General features: G+C 43.5%; 1 protein-coding gene across 2 annotated transcripts; it reads right to left on the bottom strand.

Moving 5' to 3' along the window:
* Positions 1 to 2,459: 2,459 nt before the first annotated feature.
* On the bottom strand, positions 2,460 to 16,941 carry LOC121166802 (coiled-coil domain-containing protein 93-like). Of its 2 annotated transcripts, none has more exons than XM_040996089.1 (4): positions 16,676 to 16,941; positions 16,442 to 16,492; positions 15,153 to 15,239; positions 2,460 to 2,657 (listed from the first exon to the last, which is right to left on the bottom strand). In XM_040996089.1, exons 1-4 carry the CDS (start codon positions 16,811 to 16,813, stop codon positions 2,487 to 2,489), a joined length of 447 nt encoding a protein of 148 aa, XP_040852023.1. In that variant the 5' UTR covers positions 16,814 to 16,941; the 3' UTR covers positions 2,460 to 2,486. The 2 variants fall into 2 exon arrangements, with proteins under 2 accessions (XP_040852023.1, XP_040852024.1); XM_040996090.1 differs by having other exon boundaries at positions 16,442 to 16,489.
* Between the last annotated feature and the right edge of the window lie 788 nt (positions 16,942 to 17,729).

Below are 17,729 nucleotides of genomic sequence, written 5' to 3'. Positions count from 1 at the left end.
CCAGAAGTGTTGCGTCACTCTCACAAATTGTTTTTCCTAAATTATGCTTCCAGTCCCCAGTCTTCGTGAGTGAAGGCCTGATGTCAGGACGTGGTAAGAGAGAGGAAGCAGGCAGGCTGTGGCATCACCTTCACAGAGGATTTTGTTAACTACTTTGTGTACATGAAGGGACTTGTGTATGCATCAGGCTGGCCTTCCTAAGCCCACATGGGCTCCTCCACATGGATGCTGCACATGGGTCACACAGCACTGGGACATGAGAGAACTTTGCACGGAAGCAGTATTGGCCTTATCCCGTTGACCTGGCTACCTGGCCAGGGATTACTGCACATGCTGGTCATCCTTAATGACACTAACCAAGGCAACAGCCCTTTATTGAGAGATTCCGTGTGGTATGTCTGAGAAAAACTAGATGGTTGGTAAACACAGGTTCTGAACCAATAGCAAAAACAGACCTAAGAGTCAGGAGGATTGCCCACTGGCTGGACTAAGAGTGTGTGCCAGGACAGCCATTTGGAAGAAGACTTAACATGTGCTCCTGAGGCAGACGGAGGGTGGAAGTAAACAGGCACTTGTGCCGAGACCCTTGGGTCCTGCATCCTACAACAACCGCACACGATGAAGACATGATGGTAAAGAATTCCCAGCCTTGGTCATTGTTCATCCTGACTCTGTGATTATTATTATTTTTAAATTATTTGTCTATTTTATTTGTTCGAGGTACAGAGAGAAGAAGAGACTCAAGTTCACTCTTCTGTGCTGGTTTGCTCCTCAAATGCCTGCCATAGCTAGAGCTGGGCCACCTAGAGAGACGAACTGGGAACTGAATCCCAGCATCTGGCCCATCACCTGTTGCCTCTGAGGGTGTGCCTTAGCAGGAAGCAGGAATGGGCAGTGGAATCAGATCCTAAGCTCCAGACACTCTGATCTGGAATGCAGCCATCTGAAGTGGCGTTTTACTTAGGCCAAATACTCTGCTCTCAAGTGTTCTTCATGAGCTTTTCACTTCTATGTTTTTAATCACTGGCAAAGGCCAGGAACAGAGATGGCATTTTTGGAGTTTAAGACTTACTAAACTATCTATGCAACACTGGGCAAGAACCAAATCATATGCAATCTCTGTATCTTTTTTTTTTTTTTTAAACAAGACTTGTTTGTAACCAAAGCACTTCAATAAAATCAACCTGTTGTTTGTTCAGCTATGGTAGAACACTTTCTCACAGAACATATTCAAAGAAATGATTGGGCAGGATCTTTTTATATGCTATTATCTTTTGAATATGTGAAATTTGAAAGAATGAGAAATGTACAAATTTAAATGCCAACTAGCACCCATTTTTGGAAAAATTGGTCTTTGGAAAAATCAATATCATTGATTCGTCCTCCGGAAAGTCATATTCCTTCCATAACCTGTTATGTGTAGTTTTCTCATTAAAATGGATTACCAGCACAACTGAAGCATGCAACAACTCGTTACTGCCTAATGAATATTCCTGACTCAAACTCCTCCTCCTCTGGCACATCTACCTTCCAGGGCAAATACATAAGGTGTTTCCAAACAGCCCCATCCATCGCCAATGACTCTGAAATGCTATCTTCTACAGCTTCCTTTAAAGTGATCAATAGCTCAGGTCTGCACCACTGCATGAGGGTAACAGTTCTCCCTGAATCCTTTCTCATTCTTGTCCTACCTCATCCCACATTGAACAGGGTACAACCTGCAAATGTGATCATGCTCCTGAGCCCCTCCAGAGGCTTCCTGGATGGCCTTCTGAACTGAGCAGACTAACAATTAACCATCTCACACAGCACTCTACAGTCACAAAACAGAAACTGGCTAAGACTGTCCCTCTCTCTGGTTCTTGTTCACAGTGTTCCTCAAGTCCCCATCCTAGCCCTCCATGTACAGACTTCCTGCTCAACCAAAGCCCACTCGTGTTTCCGGTGTCAGTCCTCCATATCACCTCCCCTCTCAGCACCTCATGCGTCTTCTCAATCACTTGTCATGGCTCTCATTAAATGAAGATCTGTGCAATGTATTTGCTTAGTTGGCATTTCCCCCCTAACATCCTTGACAGCAAGGGTCACAGTTTGTTCTTCATCCCTTGTTTCAGTGCCTAGGACGCAGCATGCTCAGTAAATACTTGTAATAATGCTGTATTTGTCCTGTGAAATTTTTCTGTAACAAATGTTGGTGGACTTTTTTTGGAACGGGCCACACAGTACTTCTTGGGGTTTTGTAGATCATACCGTCTCTACTGCAAGTTCTCAACTGCCATTGTTGCTTGAAAGCAGCCACAAAAAAGTTAACAAATGGATATTCATACATTCTGCCCCCAAACCCCCAAAACAACTATGAGTAACTAGTGGTAACTGGCATGGTCTCAGGCCTGATGTACACCAATCCCTTTTCTAGAATCTCTTTTGATGAATCTACCACAGAGATCTTAATTCAGTTCATAAATTCTCCCTTTCCTGTGAAGAATTTACTTGAATAAAATTACTAAAAAGCAAAACAAACACAAAACCACACAACCAACCTCTTCCAGATGTTTGGTCTTCTGCAGAATCTGCTTGTTCAAGGAGATAACTTTTCGATGATGTAGCTGGGATGTTCCTAATGTTTCAGGACTTTCTTCCGCTGACAGCTCAGACTGCTGTGGGGAAAAAGGCAGGACAAACCGAAAGGATTTCAATTCGCTGGGGTGCATCTAACCCATCCCCACCCAGGGGACAGCAGTCGCAGGGTGCCAGGGCACCTACAGGGCCCTCCTCACACTGCTGCTCCTAAGGAGACTCCCCCAGAGTGACCACAAGCCTTCCGGAGTGTCCATGCTTATTGGCAGAGGGAATAATGAGCCTGGAAGTCTGGCAGTTACCCAGGGATAAAACAGATGGGAAAGTGAGGACGACAAAATGACATGGTTATGACCAACATTTGTTTTAGTTAAGGATTCCTCTGAATAATTCAACATTATTCATGGATGACGAGCTTTTGCTGCTTAACAACTCTGGAAATAAAAAACTTCCAGCAGGATGTGGCTGGATAAAATGGCAAAGATTATGATTTTTTTTACCTTGTGGGTTGGTAGCCCATTAGAGAAATTTAAAAAAATTAAGTATTAGGTATAATAGCATGTCCAGCTTTAAACTTGAGACTTTGGAAAATGCCAAAATTAGCCTGTCAGGGTTTCCAGCAATTAGGCTTACTTTTAAAAATTAATTTTGGACATATTGAGATATTAATAATCTGGGGCTGGGCTGTGGCAAAGCAAGCGAGGCTTTTTCCTGTAGCATCATCATCCCATTTAGATGCTAGTTTAAGTCTTTGCTGCTCCACTTCTTTCCTAGCTTCCTGCTGGTGGCCTGGGAAAGCAGCAGAGAATTCCCCAAGTCCTTGGGCCTCTGCACCCATTTGGGAGACCTGGAAGGCGTGGGTCTCAGCTTCAGTCTAGCCCAGTTCTGGCCATTGTAGCCATCTCAGGAGAGAGTTAGTGAATGAATGCCAATCTCTCTCCGTCTCTCTCTCCTTTCCCTCTGTAACGATGCCTTTCAAATAAGCAAACCTTGTAAAATTTATTAATAATCTGTAGTCTGTGGAAGGAGAAACTGTTTAGGAAGATTATTTTTGAGGTATTAAAAGTGGGATGGTAAAAGAACATGATCTAGTTCCAAAATATTTGTCAGAAGTAATAGAATTAATAATATTGTTGGCTCACCCTGAGCTCTGCTGCTGGGTTAGCCACTTCTGTATACTATACAGAGGTTAACAGCTTTTCTCTTACAGTCCATTTCAGCTTTTTATTTTATATCCCACTTAGATTCCTTGACACTGACTTACACTCTCAGACCATTTTACCTTACTAGCAGAATTATATAAACCTTTTAATTCATGACTTATTGACACCCCAAATTGGATTAATTTCCTATTCCCTAGAAAAACCCTACATAGTAGTTTTCAATGTTTGATGTTAACATCTTTAAAAAAAATTTTTTTTTATTTGGGGCTCAGTGTGGTACCCTAGCAGCTAAATACTGGGATCCCATTTGGGTGCTTGCACATACTGGGATCCCATTTGGGTGCTTGTTCTAATCCCAGTGGTTCCACTTCCCACCCAGCTCCTTGCTTGTAGCCTGGGAAAGCAGTCAAGGATGGCCCAAAGCCTTGGGACCCTACACCCATGTGGGAGACCCAGAGGAAGCTCCTAATTCCTGGTTCCTGGCTTTGGATCGGCTCAGCTTTGGCTGTGGCTTTTGCAGTGGCTTCAGGAATAAATAATCAGACGGAAGATCACCCTCTCTGTCTCTCCTCTTCTCTGTATATCTGACTTTCCAATAAAAATAAATCTTTACAATAAATATTTACTTATTTGAAAGGTGGTGTTATAGAGGCACAGAGATTGAGAGAGCATGTTCTATCCACTGGTTCGCTTTCCCAAATGGAACCCCATGCACATCTCTCATGTGGATATCAAGGGCCCAAGCAGTCAGGTGATCTTTGGCTGCTTTCCTGGCCACATTAGCAGTGAGCTGGAGTGGAAACACAGTAGCTGGGATGCTTACTAGCATTCCTAAGGTATGCTTGCATCTCAGGAGACGGCGTAACTTGTAACACCACAATGCCAGACCTGCTTTTCTGCTTGTTTTTAAACACTTATTTGAAAAGCAGAGTTATACAGAGAGACTAAACGAGAGATGGGGGCAGGGAGAAAGTGGTAGGGAAGAGAGAGATTGATTATTCTTGGATATCCTGACCTCCTTTAGCTATCACTCTGATTTCCAGAATAAGATCCACTGAAGCAGGTAGGTCCAACCTCTATGGGTGTCATCAACCCACAGACCCCTCTGGTCACAGTGGCTGAGCACACACTGATTCATTTCTGTCTCCAAGTCTTAACAGATTTTATGTTGATGAACTGCTCTTTAAACTAAACCCAAGAAAATAAAAAAAAATTAACTCCCTATCAATCTCAAATTCATTTTTTAAAAAAAGATTCATGTTTATTTATTTGGAAGAATTACAGAGAGAGAGAGAGAGAGAGAGATCAATCTTCTACCTGCTGGTTCATTCCCCAGATGCCCACATGGGCCAGGGCTGGGCCAAGCTGAAGCCAGGAGTCTGAAACTTCTTTCAGATTTCATATATAACTGCAGGAGCCCAACCACTTGGGCCCTCTTCTGCTGCTTTCCTTGGCACATTAGCAGGGAAGTGGTGCAGCTGAGACTTAAACTAGCAATTGTATGGGGTTCTGGTATCACAAATGGGCAGCTTTACCCACTATGCCACAATGCCAAACTCCTACCAGTGAATGGCACACACATACAACCTTACTTTAAAACTACGACCTACAAACTTCACTTATAAGGACTCTTAAAAGAACTCTTACAGCAGGAAGACCAGTAACCCTCTTGACTTCTGAAATGAAAATTTCCAAACTGGCTAGCCAGCTATCTAGCTAGATCTGAATTTTGAGCACCATGAGTCCCGCAAGACTCCTTTGTAGACCTAACTGACTGGGCCACTCAAATTTCACGTCATATGAACAGAAAGTATTTCCTCATTCCCCCCTTTTACTGTTCAGGTGATCTGGATAACCACACAGAGAGAAAATGTTTGCAGTACTAAAAAAGAACCCTGAAGTCTCTATACAAATCTCCATCTGCATGATAGCCTGAGGGCACTTCAAAAAGCTCACTGAAAAACAGAATTAAAAGATCAGTTGTATTTGTTAATAAAATTTCACAATACACATTTTCCATGCATTTATTTTAGATAGTTAACTAATTATCTGATTTATTCTGTTTCACTTTTTTAACTAGTGGTTTTCAAAGTCAATCTGATCTGTAGATAACGATTCTCAGAATAACAGTATCCATGATCTTTTAAAAGACTCCCTAGTATGCAGAGTTCTCAAAAAATTTTGATAGCAAAATACACTTATCTTTTAATTCCACCTTCAACTTTTCAAAGAACCTTCATATGTGTTCCAAATGAATACTGCTTTCAAAATGCTTTCTTTTATTGCTTGGTAACAATCCTGTTTTATGGCGTTCCTTAAATTTGGACTTATCCAGAAAGCATAAATGCACACTCATATCAGGACATGACACGCCACTTCCCTGAGAATTCTCCAGTCCATCAAATGAACTCATTAAGACGAGTAAGATGCACACATACAGGTCTCAAGTACAGATTAAATTGGAGAGTTCTCTCATTTACCCGTAAGCCTAGAAATTGTTCTATAACAGAAAAGTTCACAGGCTTCACAGAAAGTTATTTTTGGACAGAGATGATTTCTTGTAAGGCTGAACTGAAGAGAGTTCTTAATCTAGTCAATGAAAAGGTGACTGTTCATTTCAAACACACTTTCCATCAACTGATCTAAGATTCTTGTTCAGATACTCTCTTCAAATCCAAGAGAACGCAGACTGATGAAGACAGAAACAGGTTCTTAACGCAGCAAGGTTCATTAACCATTGTTCACTGGGGGTTACAATGGGAAAGAGAGCTGAGGAGTTCCAAATTAGACCTTGATCAATGATACCAAGTTGGACAGATGGAGAAAGAGAGTACCTTTATGCTAAATCCCTGACAGTAAAAATTCAACCCTTGGGCACCTTAACTGATTTCTACTTACGAAATGCACTGTTTGTCAAAGAACACCAAATATTTGAATTGTGTTTACATTGGAGTGAGGGCTAAAGGGCCAATCTAATTTTGATCCACAATTCTAGATTAAGAACGTGCTTTCAAAGCCACAGTGTGGATTAAGATGACTTTAGTATGAATCCAATATTTTCTAATAGCTGACAGATATTTGCAACTCCTGTTTTTAAGGACGACAGATTTAAATGTCACTCAATATTAAACCAGTTCAACATGGTAAACTCTCAAGAGAAACAAAAAATGATTACTTTAGCTGAAACTATATATTTTTATAATTGAAAGAGACCTAAAAGGTTATTCACATACCAACACACCATACAGGGATCTCTCCCTACCCTCCTCCTTCACCCAAGTGTGGCCACCATGTTAAGCTGACAGTTACAAACAATCCCTACCTCTTGAGCCTCTCCACAAAAGTAAACAGAGACTTAAGCTTCTAGTACTTTGTTGGATTTTCCAGTTGAAAACATTAAATGGACTATGCAAAATATTATTTGTTATTGTTAAATACAGCATCTAGAAAGAATGTTAAGAAATTCTATTAGGCCACAAAGCAAGAGACAATGTGAAGGACATATACTCAGAGAACTCAGCTTTTGTTCTGAGGGTATTCATTCAAACCAGAGATCTCAAGAAATAACATTTCTCATTCAGTAACAAGTAACCTGTGTGAACTTTGATACAGGAGTAAGAGAGAAAACATTTGCAGAGAGATTGCTAACAGCCTAACCCTGCTGCAGTTCTGTACCTAAATTCACTTACCCACAAGGTTTAAAAACCCTGCAAGTCTGTACAATGAGCCTGGACAGGCATGACTCTGGGTGCTTGGCAGAAACAAAAACATTCTCCCTAGAACACCACGTCAACGCCAGGCCTCAAAACATTTCCACAGATAAATCTACAAAGAACAAGAGGTCCAAGAATGAAACCAACAGCAAAAAAAGGAGTCAAAGTATCATGGACAAAAGCTAGAAAAAACAGCAGAATGATATGAGTCAAGACTCAATGAGGAGAAGCGGACCTGAGTCAGTCTAGTCAGTCTAGCTCCTGGCACTTAGGGTGTTAGCTCTTCCATGCTCCCTCCAATGCCTAAGTTGTGCCATGGAGGAAAACCACTGTGAAAACTCTTCTTGTTCCTTCTTTCTTCCCTCAACAAACATTTGTGGAAAACCTCTTTACGCCAACACTAGGGATTCACAATGAAAACTGGAAAATCTCTAGCCCTCAAAGAACAGAAAAAGTCTAGGTCTGAGAGTTAGGCAAAGAGACAAGCGTACAGCCCACCATTGGTAGGTGTCTACAAGGAGTTATCCTCCACAATGTCACAGAAGAGCCTACTTTATGAAAAGCAATCGACATTAATGGCTGTTCGGTATGTCTTCAGAGTCAAGGTTAAAAACAGAGTCTGTTAAAAACCACTGAAAATTTATTATGCATCAGGCAACAGGGATACAGTGATGAAAGATGAACTCTGGGCACTTTGAGAGCTTACAGATGTGGAAAATTATGCCTCTAATACCTGTCACAGTATGTGCATGGAGTATAGAATGAAGTTTAAAATCTACCGTACATCCATACCTGACATGATCTCACCCTGGGGCTTTCTCGGTGGGCACGAGTAGAAGGTTCCCAAGAGGCAACCCCTCCCTGTTCTCCCCCAGCTCCACATGCCACCAATCCCTGCAAGTGGTACACCTGTTTTCTGAGCTGGGGCAGCTCACCAGAAGTCACAGGGGTTCCAGCTCAGGCTGAATTCACTAACAAAGATGCTCCCAGACGCTGAGCTTCGTGTGACCCTCTGTGGTTATCTGCATTCAGGCTCCAGTCTCCCATTTTCCAATCCTACCTCATCTACCTACAAAATGTTTCAGTTCTCCCCAGCTATAGGTAACTGGGACTGGAAACCAGCCTGGTAGCTGAACTTTGGGAACTCACCTGTGAGGCTGCAGCTCCCACTAGTGAGTGTGAGAACTACGGCTGTGGATGGACCGGGCTGGGTAAGGCTGTAACATCCACGGGCATATGTGTAGGCCAAGACTGGGGGTGGACGAGCCTGAGCTTTAGCTTCAGCACCCACGGATGTGCACTAGAGCCAAATGGAAGGCAGGATTGGCCAAGCTAGGCTGCAGCACATGTTGGCATATGCAGAAACTGGGAATGGGAGTGAGTCTGATGGGAGTTATTTGGAGTGACCCTGACTAGCCTGGCATGCATGAAGACTGGGACTGTGGTGGGATAGGGGGGCTGAGCTAGGCTATAGTAACTGTCAGTTCACAGGAGAGAGGGGGCTTGTAGTAGAACTGACCAGGCAGTTGCATGCACAGGTATATGTGTCAGAACTCACAAATCACTCAAGTAGCACCTGGGAACGTTCACCCCACAGGGGGTGTCTAGGGCATTATCAAGTGACTGTCCCCACACTCAGGTGCTGATGCAGTTTTACAGCAAGCAGCTGTCCCCCTACCTTCCTCTCAGCAGACCAGGAGAATAAAATAAGAAAACTAAAACACTTGTCTCACCCACCTTCCTCCATACCTTAATCCTCCCCACAACCTAATCCAGAGGCCTGCATGGGTGTGCAGCCCTCTCAACTACGTAAGCAATACTAACAAATTAAATTTAAAAATTTATCAGTTCTATCTAATTATTGCCAGGGAAAAGGGTTCAATATCACTTATGTTGATCACTTTTCTCCAGGCAGACAGTGACATTTTCAAATACCAACACAAAACAGGTAGCTAGTAGCATCCAGTATGAAAATATTCTAATTGTGCCACTTTAGTTTATCTGTTTACTGGTTGATCCTGATGGGGACATCCCTAGTGGCACCCTCACTTATAACCCCACCCCTGTCCCTTATACCTACACTGCCTATGCATAGGATGTACTTGGTAGGCATTTGCTGAAAAATAAAAATCAAACCCATTGAGGGAGTTGATTCTGCAAGCTCTTTGGCACACACACAAAACAACAACAAAAACAAAAATAAAAACAAACACAAACACTTCAAACTTGGGTTTTAAAATATTCCCAAAATTGTTGTATGAAGTTTAAGCTTTCATATGCTAACCAGAAGTTGTGAAAGAGCTACAAAATCACAGCAGATGTGAGCACTGAGACTAGTGGTTAAGGCATGGGCAGGAGTGACTGCTTCCCACACTGGATGTGTCTGGAACTGCATCTCAGCTCCACTCCAGATTCCAACTTTTGCTAAGGCAGATCCCTAAGGCAGGAAGTGGGACCCTGACACTAGGGGAAAGACCTGGAATGAGCTTCCAATTTTCAGGCATTTGGGGTGTGGTAGAGTTTTCTTACGTTCTTTGCTCTGTGATTCTTTTTTTTTTTTTTAATCATGCGAGGAAAAAAAACATAAAGGACACTACCTTAAGAGGAAACAATATATTAACAGAAGGTTATTTTAGGCCAATTCCATCGAATGTAATTAGATGAATTTCCTTGAGGCCAAAACAAGGGAGCTGCTCAGTGCTGTGTGTGCCCAGCATACTTAGGTTTAGTAACAGCAACCACTTCCTTTGGAGGAATCATGTTCTCCCATTAATCCCTAGTTCAAAGAAGCTGCCAATCTCAGGGCACAACTCCTGGCCACAACCAGCCTGGGAGCAGCATGTGGACCAAGGCATGGTAAAAAAGAAGAGTGCTTCCTTAGGAAAATACATGAAGGCAAGAGGAGGGAGCTTTAAGGCTTTTATAGTCTGTAGAAAGCCTTTAAGGCAACAACCACGAAGAGAAAAGGATGACAAAAAAAAAACAAAGGCAGAGGGATGTGCTAAGGCTGCTGCAGCCCCTACAACTCCTAGTGCTGAAGGCTGATAAAGGCAATCTACACATCCTACTGGACAGAGGTCCTCTCATTATAAGACACTGCCCAGGCTATACTGAGTGACAGAAGTGAAGAGACAGTCCCTGCCAGTTGCATCACAAAGCAGAGTAAAAAGTAACGTGTTCTGGTCAAATGTCATCGTCTGCCTTCTCAGCTCTGGCTTTCGCACATACAACCTTGCCCACGCGTAGGCTCTGAATACCTGATGAGACTTCTCCCAATTTAACTTCCAACATAAAAAGCGGCTAACTGCCAGAGCAGGGTTCTCTGAGTGAAAAGGTCAGAAGCAGCACTGCCAGTATTTCATAATTGCTGGATAGGTAATTTTCCAAAATCTACTGGGGAAAAAAAATATTCCTTCCAGAAATAAGTCCGTTGATGACCTAAATGCATGTCACTCTGGAAGGGAAGACGACGCCGCGGGCTTTCGGTTAGAGAGCTGAATGAGAACACTGGGATGTGCACCTCCGCCGACACGAAGCCACCCAGACACTCTGGAAGCATTCTGCCATTTTCAGCAGCACAGCTGTGGCTGTGAGTGAGTGCCAGGACTGCATCACTTCCACTTTTCCTTGTTTCTGTGGTTGGTTGCCAGGATGCCCCGGCCTATGTCACATGGCCCAGGATGGGCACTCAGATAGTGGCAGAGTCTAAAGGAGGCACGGTCACTGCAAAGCCTGGAAGGCGGACATTAAGGATGAAAATGGAGGCTATTCCTGCTTCTCCCTAAGTAGCTTCCAACCTGGCCAAAGAAAACTGCTTTCAAAGACAGTCCTGGAACCAGACGGGCAGCTTTCTTGCTGTATGGTATTGAACAAGTTACTAAACCTCTTTAACCTGTAATTCCAGGTGTTTTTTTTTTTTTCATTTTCCCCATGTGCAACGTGGAAAAAAACATTTCTGTGAGCCTGGCAGGTGCTTGTTGAGGCTCTGAGGTTACAGAGTAGAGGTAAATGGGACTCACATTCGCTTAAGCAGAAAGCTTCAAACGCGCACGGGTAGTGTGATAATGAAGACCTGAAGAGGAAGATGCCACGCAAGGGGGCAGCACACTGTTTCGAGAACTGAATGACACAACATCAAAAGAGAAAGTTCTCTGATTCCCCAAGGCAGATCTGTGTCTCTAGCTCCACAAAATGCTCTAAAAGCCTGTCTTAGGGAGATGGTAGCTGAGCAATGAATTAACAGCTAGGCTAATATTAAAGTAGTCAAAATGGTCATATATGACATCAGAGGCAGACCCTCCCTGCCCTGCAGGCTCCTAAAGGCTTAGGTGACAGAGGACGGAGCATTTTTCATGCAATCAGGCTTCCGGTATTCTGCAAATATTAATACTAGATTCTTCTTCCCTGTACAAATGAAGGCCATGATGCAGTAAGAATATCAGACATCAACACCAAAAAGCACAACAGTGCCTAATTAAGCCCATTCTGGGAAGGGTGCTACCCTTGGAATCAGAGGGAGATGGAGCTACTTGGCCCAGAGCCTATGAAATCTCTATCTGGAAGCTTCTTCACCTTCCTCTTCGCTGTTTTCACAGGAACCAAAATAAATTGAGTTACATATGTCAGAGGCATGCTCTGATACATGGATTAATTATCACATGAACTTGGGAACGTTACAAATGAAAGCAGTCTGCACTTTTTTTTAACCTAGTTTTTATATCCCAAGGCCTGCTGACTTTCCAAACACTTGTACTAAGCAGCCTGCTTAATTTACTCTTTGGTCACAAAATCATTTTCACACTTTATCCTCCAAAAATTATCTTGTCCCTTTTCTTCATTAGTCAGAAATAGATGTTCCAAATCAGCATGAGGTAGTTACAGAAGATGTGATAATCTGCATCATTCAGCAAATCTTTAAGATCAAAGGTTGGAAATCTTTAAGAGGGTAATGAAACAGAACAGTTAGGTAGCTAGTTTAGGGTCATGAGTGGGAAGCCACACCTCCCCCACTTTATGTAATCCCAATAAACTACCTGTCAGTCAAAAAACCCCTGCCCCCTGACCTGAAGGTGGTATCATGTAACCACTTCCCTTCCTAGCCCGACAATAGAGAGAACAATCTCTTTCTCCTACACCCAAGGTGGAAAGTAGAAACATTTCTCTCTCATCTTTCTTCGCCTGGACCATTTTATCCCTCAACACTGCCCGTGTCTATCTGTAATTTCCTCACCTTTTGGATAAACCTTAGAAGGGAAAACCAATAAAATATGGAGTTATTTAACCATTTAGTAATAATAAGGTATTCCAAAATGAGTATAACTTGCTTGATAAATGGTTACAAGAATAAAAAAACCTGATTTGCACTTTAGACTAAATAAACTGTACATAGGTTAAAGAATTAAAGATGAGTAAAAGATAATGGGCTACTTTATCAGACATATAGAAATAACAAAGAAAAAGATGGACCAATTTACATACAAATGCTTTGCATGTAATGGGAAAAAAAATGAAGCACCTGAGAAATTTTGCCATCTCTGTGGTAAATATGTAAATATAGAATGCTGGTTTAATTTATATGAAAAAAATACCACAGTCTAAGCTAAAACGCTAACGTCTAGAACAGACAACTTGCAGGTAAAATGGAGTAAACAGAAAAATGAAATCATCAGTTCTCTTGGTGGTCCGAAGAGCTACAGTTACTACAGCAGTGGGTTAGACAGCCAATGATCAAAGCTTGAACTGCTAGGTCATGCTGGACTAACAGCATTAGCTTATTTGAAAGCCACGAGCGTGAGTGTGTGGACACATAACACACAGATATGAAGAGTCCCGTCTGCTAGTGCACTGCAAACAAAAGCAACATTACCCTCACTTTGTGATGGCGACACCAGAGCACAGGCAGTTTAAATGACCAGCATCGTCCCAAAGCTGGGAAGTAGGGGGACAGATGGCAGTCAGGGCACCACTGAAAAGGCTGTGCTATCCTACTGTCTTCTAGCCACCTGCTAGATTTACAACTGACTGTAAGATAACATGTAAATATATAATAATTGGGATACAGAAATGGGTTTAAAGATAACTTAGTTTTAAAAGCCATCAGCTTTAACACTACATAGCTCATGCAGTGAAAACGCAAACAACTCAGCACTGAGTAAGAGAGCTCCAGTTCGCTATGAGTTTAACTACATCTGTTTTTAGGAAATTTGACATTGCTGCCAGTCAAAATTCTAACTTTACTCTTATCTGGAAGGGTAGGGTGGAGACTGAGACTAGTACAGGGTGGACAGTAAAATTCAGCCATAAGAACTGGGCAGAGGTTACTGTACAAGGGTGAGAAAGAGAAAGTTCAGATGCTAAGCAGGCAAAGTGGACATGCAAAATGCAGAATCAGGACCTGGGGCAGGGAGAGGGTTGAGAAGGAACCTGCCTGCTGATTTGCGCTCAGTACCTCTGTGTTTAATAATTTAAGCTTCTATCTGCTTTCAGTGGGCAAGTCCAAAAACAAAACACAAGGACCCTACAGAAACAGCAATGCATAGTCACACTAGAGTGCAAACTCTAGAGGGCTGAGCAGTGCTGTGGCAACTCAAGGGCAGGGAAAGACCCACACACTTGCCATTCAGGTGTGTGCTGAGCACTGACTTAGTCCCTCTCCCTACAACTGCGCCTTCAAGCCTTTCAAGTGCATCTGCACCTCAGGATAACTTAATTTCCTTTCTGGTCAAGTCTGAAATGCTATTTCGATTGGTGTCGTAATTCTCAGGTGGGCACTCTGGATTCTGCAAGAGTGGGTTTGAAAGCCCACACTGAGAAGTGTCTCCAGGCGGGTAAGGAAACAAAGGAACATCCAGACATGTCTGAGGAAGACGGAAGACCCTGGTGTGGTGGGAGATGGCAGCCTGCCGTGCCTACAGTACATCATCCCTCTGGATTCCAGGTGACGCTCTTCGGCCATCACTTCAGAATACTGCACAGAGGGTCAGGGCAGAACTAATCAGTTGTTGAGGCTTCTCAGAAGAGGAAAGGTGGAAGTTTCAACCGGCATCAACACTTTAAGTGGGCGGACTGAGTATGGTAGGAGAAAGAGCGATGTGAAACAACGCTCTGTAAATCTGACTTCACTGATACTTAACATCTCAGCCAGACCAGAATCAGTTATGTGCAGATGACTGATGACTGCCTCCTGGAAACAGTCAAGGTCCTTTTGCCTATTCTTAGGATGGAAGGAAAAAGCTAATGCTGAAATATGACTTTCAGGCTTCTGTTCCTGAAAGTCCTTTTAATAAAGAATAGTAATTTCTGCCTTGGACTTGGTTGAGTTATGGGATTTATCCACTATATGGCAAAAAAACTACATTCCTCAGTCCCATTGCTGCAATGAGCCTGACTTGTAAGAAGCCGAAAAGAAGGAAAAATGCTTGTGACACATCTCAGGCTTCAAGGCTATCAGATGTGACAACTGTCCCTAGTCAAGTTTTCTCTTAATACTCATACAAACATGGGCACTGCAGAAGAAAGTTAATTCAGCTATGGACAAATCCTACTGTCTGTGTGGCGGCCAGTGCATGTACCCTGTGGGCTAACATGCTGATGAATTATAAGCAGACTCCTTCCTTGCTAGGCGAAGGGGATGGGAAGTTCGAGAACCAATCCTTGGGACATTCCTTGAGGCACACACTGTAGTGCTGGGGTCACCTACCTTCTCTGCATACTCGGACACAATTTGCTTGATCTCAGCAGAGCAGAGGCCCACGATCTGGCCCACGGAGCTGGCAGTCAGACGGCTCTGCAATCACACAGAAGGTGTGCTGTCAAGGCCTTGTCTTTCTTTTTTTTATTATTATTATTTATTTTTTTAACAATCTTACTTAGTTGATTAGGGTACAAAGGGTCAAGGGCTACAGGAAAGTGGGTAATACCATTGTTTCCACACTAACATCATCATTTTTTCCCCTGTATCTGGGATCAGGGGAGAAACAAAGGAAAAAAAACCCACCCAGCCTCCCACCCATCCCAGGTCCCCAATGTGAGGCGCACTCCGAGGGTCCTGCTCAAGCAGTTTTGATAGTTCAACAGTTCTGAATTGCTGCCAATCTCGCTGTTCCAATCGCGATGAAATCTATTCAGAATCTACTGGCTGACATAGTCTCTTCATGGTTGGGGTTCTGAGATCAGCAGTTCAGTTGGAGGGATCTCCAAGGGGCCTTGTCTTTCATAGCACAAGAAAAGCTGAATGAGCTGCGCTGTCACACTGTGGATGACACTCTCAGAATTAAACACTAACTTGGAGTCTGTCCACGTTTTCATCAACAAGGAAGCAATAAGCCTTAGAACAAATGCCTCATGCTGCTTCTTCCCAAGTTATTCCTGTGACTGTACTAGATGCTCCACATGCCTGCTTCCTCCTGGCAAACCATTCTGTATCCTCAGGACCCCATCCCCATCACTCCTCCTGTGGGTCAACTAAGGAGAGCCTGCAGGGGCCTTGGGGGGTGCTAGGACTTTGGTACAAAACAGCAAATGAGACACAACAAGCAATCTCAGAAGCCCCAACTAATCCTGATTATCTGGTCCTTTTCCACCTTCAAAAGGAGCAATCCCTTCACAACATGTGGCTAATCCCCTACACAGGGCTTGAGCTGTAGAAGGAGCAAACATAAATACAGTATTTCACTTCCCTCCACAGCAGCGTGGGAAGGAAGCAGTGGCAACGGCTCCTTTGGCATGGGTTATGGTGACCCCAGGTGCTCCACCCCTAGGAGTCATCCCTGTAGGGAGGCCCTCATGCTGGAGGTCCCTGTGGACAGCAGCACTATATACTTAGAAAGGCTTCCTGGAGACAGACCCTAAGCACCAGGAGCCCTGGGTGCTGAGGACAGCAGCCTGAAGAAGCTGGGTGCTGTGGCAGAAGGTCCCTCAAAACAGAGCCAGATGTTGCTGGTGTCAAGTACTACCTGGCCCCTTCCCCAACAGTGGCTGCCCTCTCACCTCCTCATTTGCCATGGCGGTCATTGTGGTCATCAGTGACTGGATACGCTGCTGAAAGAGGGATGGGGAGAGGCAGCAGTGAGCATTCCGGCCACAGCGCTGGAGCAGCGGGTACACATGGGTCTTGAGGGTGAAACTCAATAGTTATTTCCCACATCTCCACACTCCCACCCCATCCTCCCAGCAGCAAATGACTTAAACGGAAACCTCAGAGAGCCTCTATCAACCATGCACCTCTTCAGCTGCTCGAAGCTCTTCTTCCTCATGGGCATCCGCTTTCTCTGCAGCTGACAGACCTGCAGGAAGCGTAGCTTTCTTGTCCTCAGCCTGGAAGGGAAGATATAAAGAGCTGAGCACTGGAGTTAGAGCCATGGGAAAGGACAACAGGATATTCTACTTGCATCATCCCAACTCTAGAATGCTTTTCTACAGTCTCCCACTGCCCATGAAACATCCTCAGACCTTAGCTGCTGGACAGAGCTGCAGGGGACAGCCTTTCAACTCAAGTGTGCTTTCTGGGTCCGGCACAGTGGCCTAGCGGCTGAAGTCCTTGTCTTGAACACGCCGGGTCCCATATGGGCGCCGGTTCTAATCCCAGCAGCTCCACTTCCCATCCAGCTCCCTGCTTGTGGCCTGAGAAAGCAGTCAAGGATGGCCCAATGCTTTGGGACCCTGCATCCATGTGGGAGACCTAGAAGAGGTTCCTGGTTCCCGGCTTCAGATCAGTGCAGCACCGGCCATTGTGGTCACTTGAGGAGTGAATCATCGGACAGAAGATCTTCCTCTCTGTCTCTCCTCCTCTCTGTATGTCTGACTTTCCAATAAAAATAAATAAATCTTCAAGTGTGCCATCTAACATGACAAGCCCAACTGGAACACTATTTATGGGCATCTCATGGTTTTTCCTGCCATAACCAAAATGCATTATTTCAGAGTATAGTCACATACACCTTCTTTTCAGACTTAAATTATATATCAAATTAAATTGTATACATCAAACTATTGCATGTCATAATCAGATATAGAAAATCCTGCTCTGGAGGAAATGATTATGTAGTTGAATGAAAAGGCAAAAGTGAAAATCAAAGATGATCATATCACAATCAATATGTAGCTGACTGCCAATGAACTCATACAGACAATACATAATGCTTATTAAATTCTTATTACACATTGGACAATTCTAAATCTTTTACATTTTAATTTTCACAAAACTTCTTCCAGGTAGGTACAATGAATGCCCCCATTTACTAGATGCTATGAAGTAAGACACAACTAAATTATTAAA

Source organism: Ochotona curzoniae, unplaced genomic scaffold (genome assembly GCF_017591425.1).
Source record: "Ochotona curzoniae isolate NIBS_2020 unplaced genomic scaffold, NIBS_Ocur_1.0 patch235, whole genome shotgun sequence".
NCBI classification, from domain to species: domain Eukaryota; kingdom Metazoa; phylum Chordata; class Mammalia; order Lagomorpha; family Ochotonidae; genus Ochotona; species Ochotona curzoniae.
The sequence above is the reverse complement of the archived record's forward strand: the minus strand, read 5'-3'. Positions and strand labels throughout refer to the sequence as shown.

Excerpts from the sequence above, each read along its gene's own strand:
- LOC121166802 (XM_040996089.1), bottom strand. The coding sequence starts at position 16,813 with ATGGCTCTAACTCCAGTGCTCAGCTCTTTATATCTTCCCTTCCAGGCT. Across the intron at positions 15,240-16,441 it reads CCGCCATGGCAAATGAGGAG|AGCCGTCTGACTGCCAGCTC; the intron begins GTGAGAGGGCAG and ends GTGTGATTGCAG. Across the intron at positions 2,658-15,152 it reads TGTCCGAGTATGCAGAGAAG|CAGTCTGAGCTGTCAGCGGA; the intron begins GTAGGTGACCCC and ends TTTTCCCCACAG.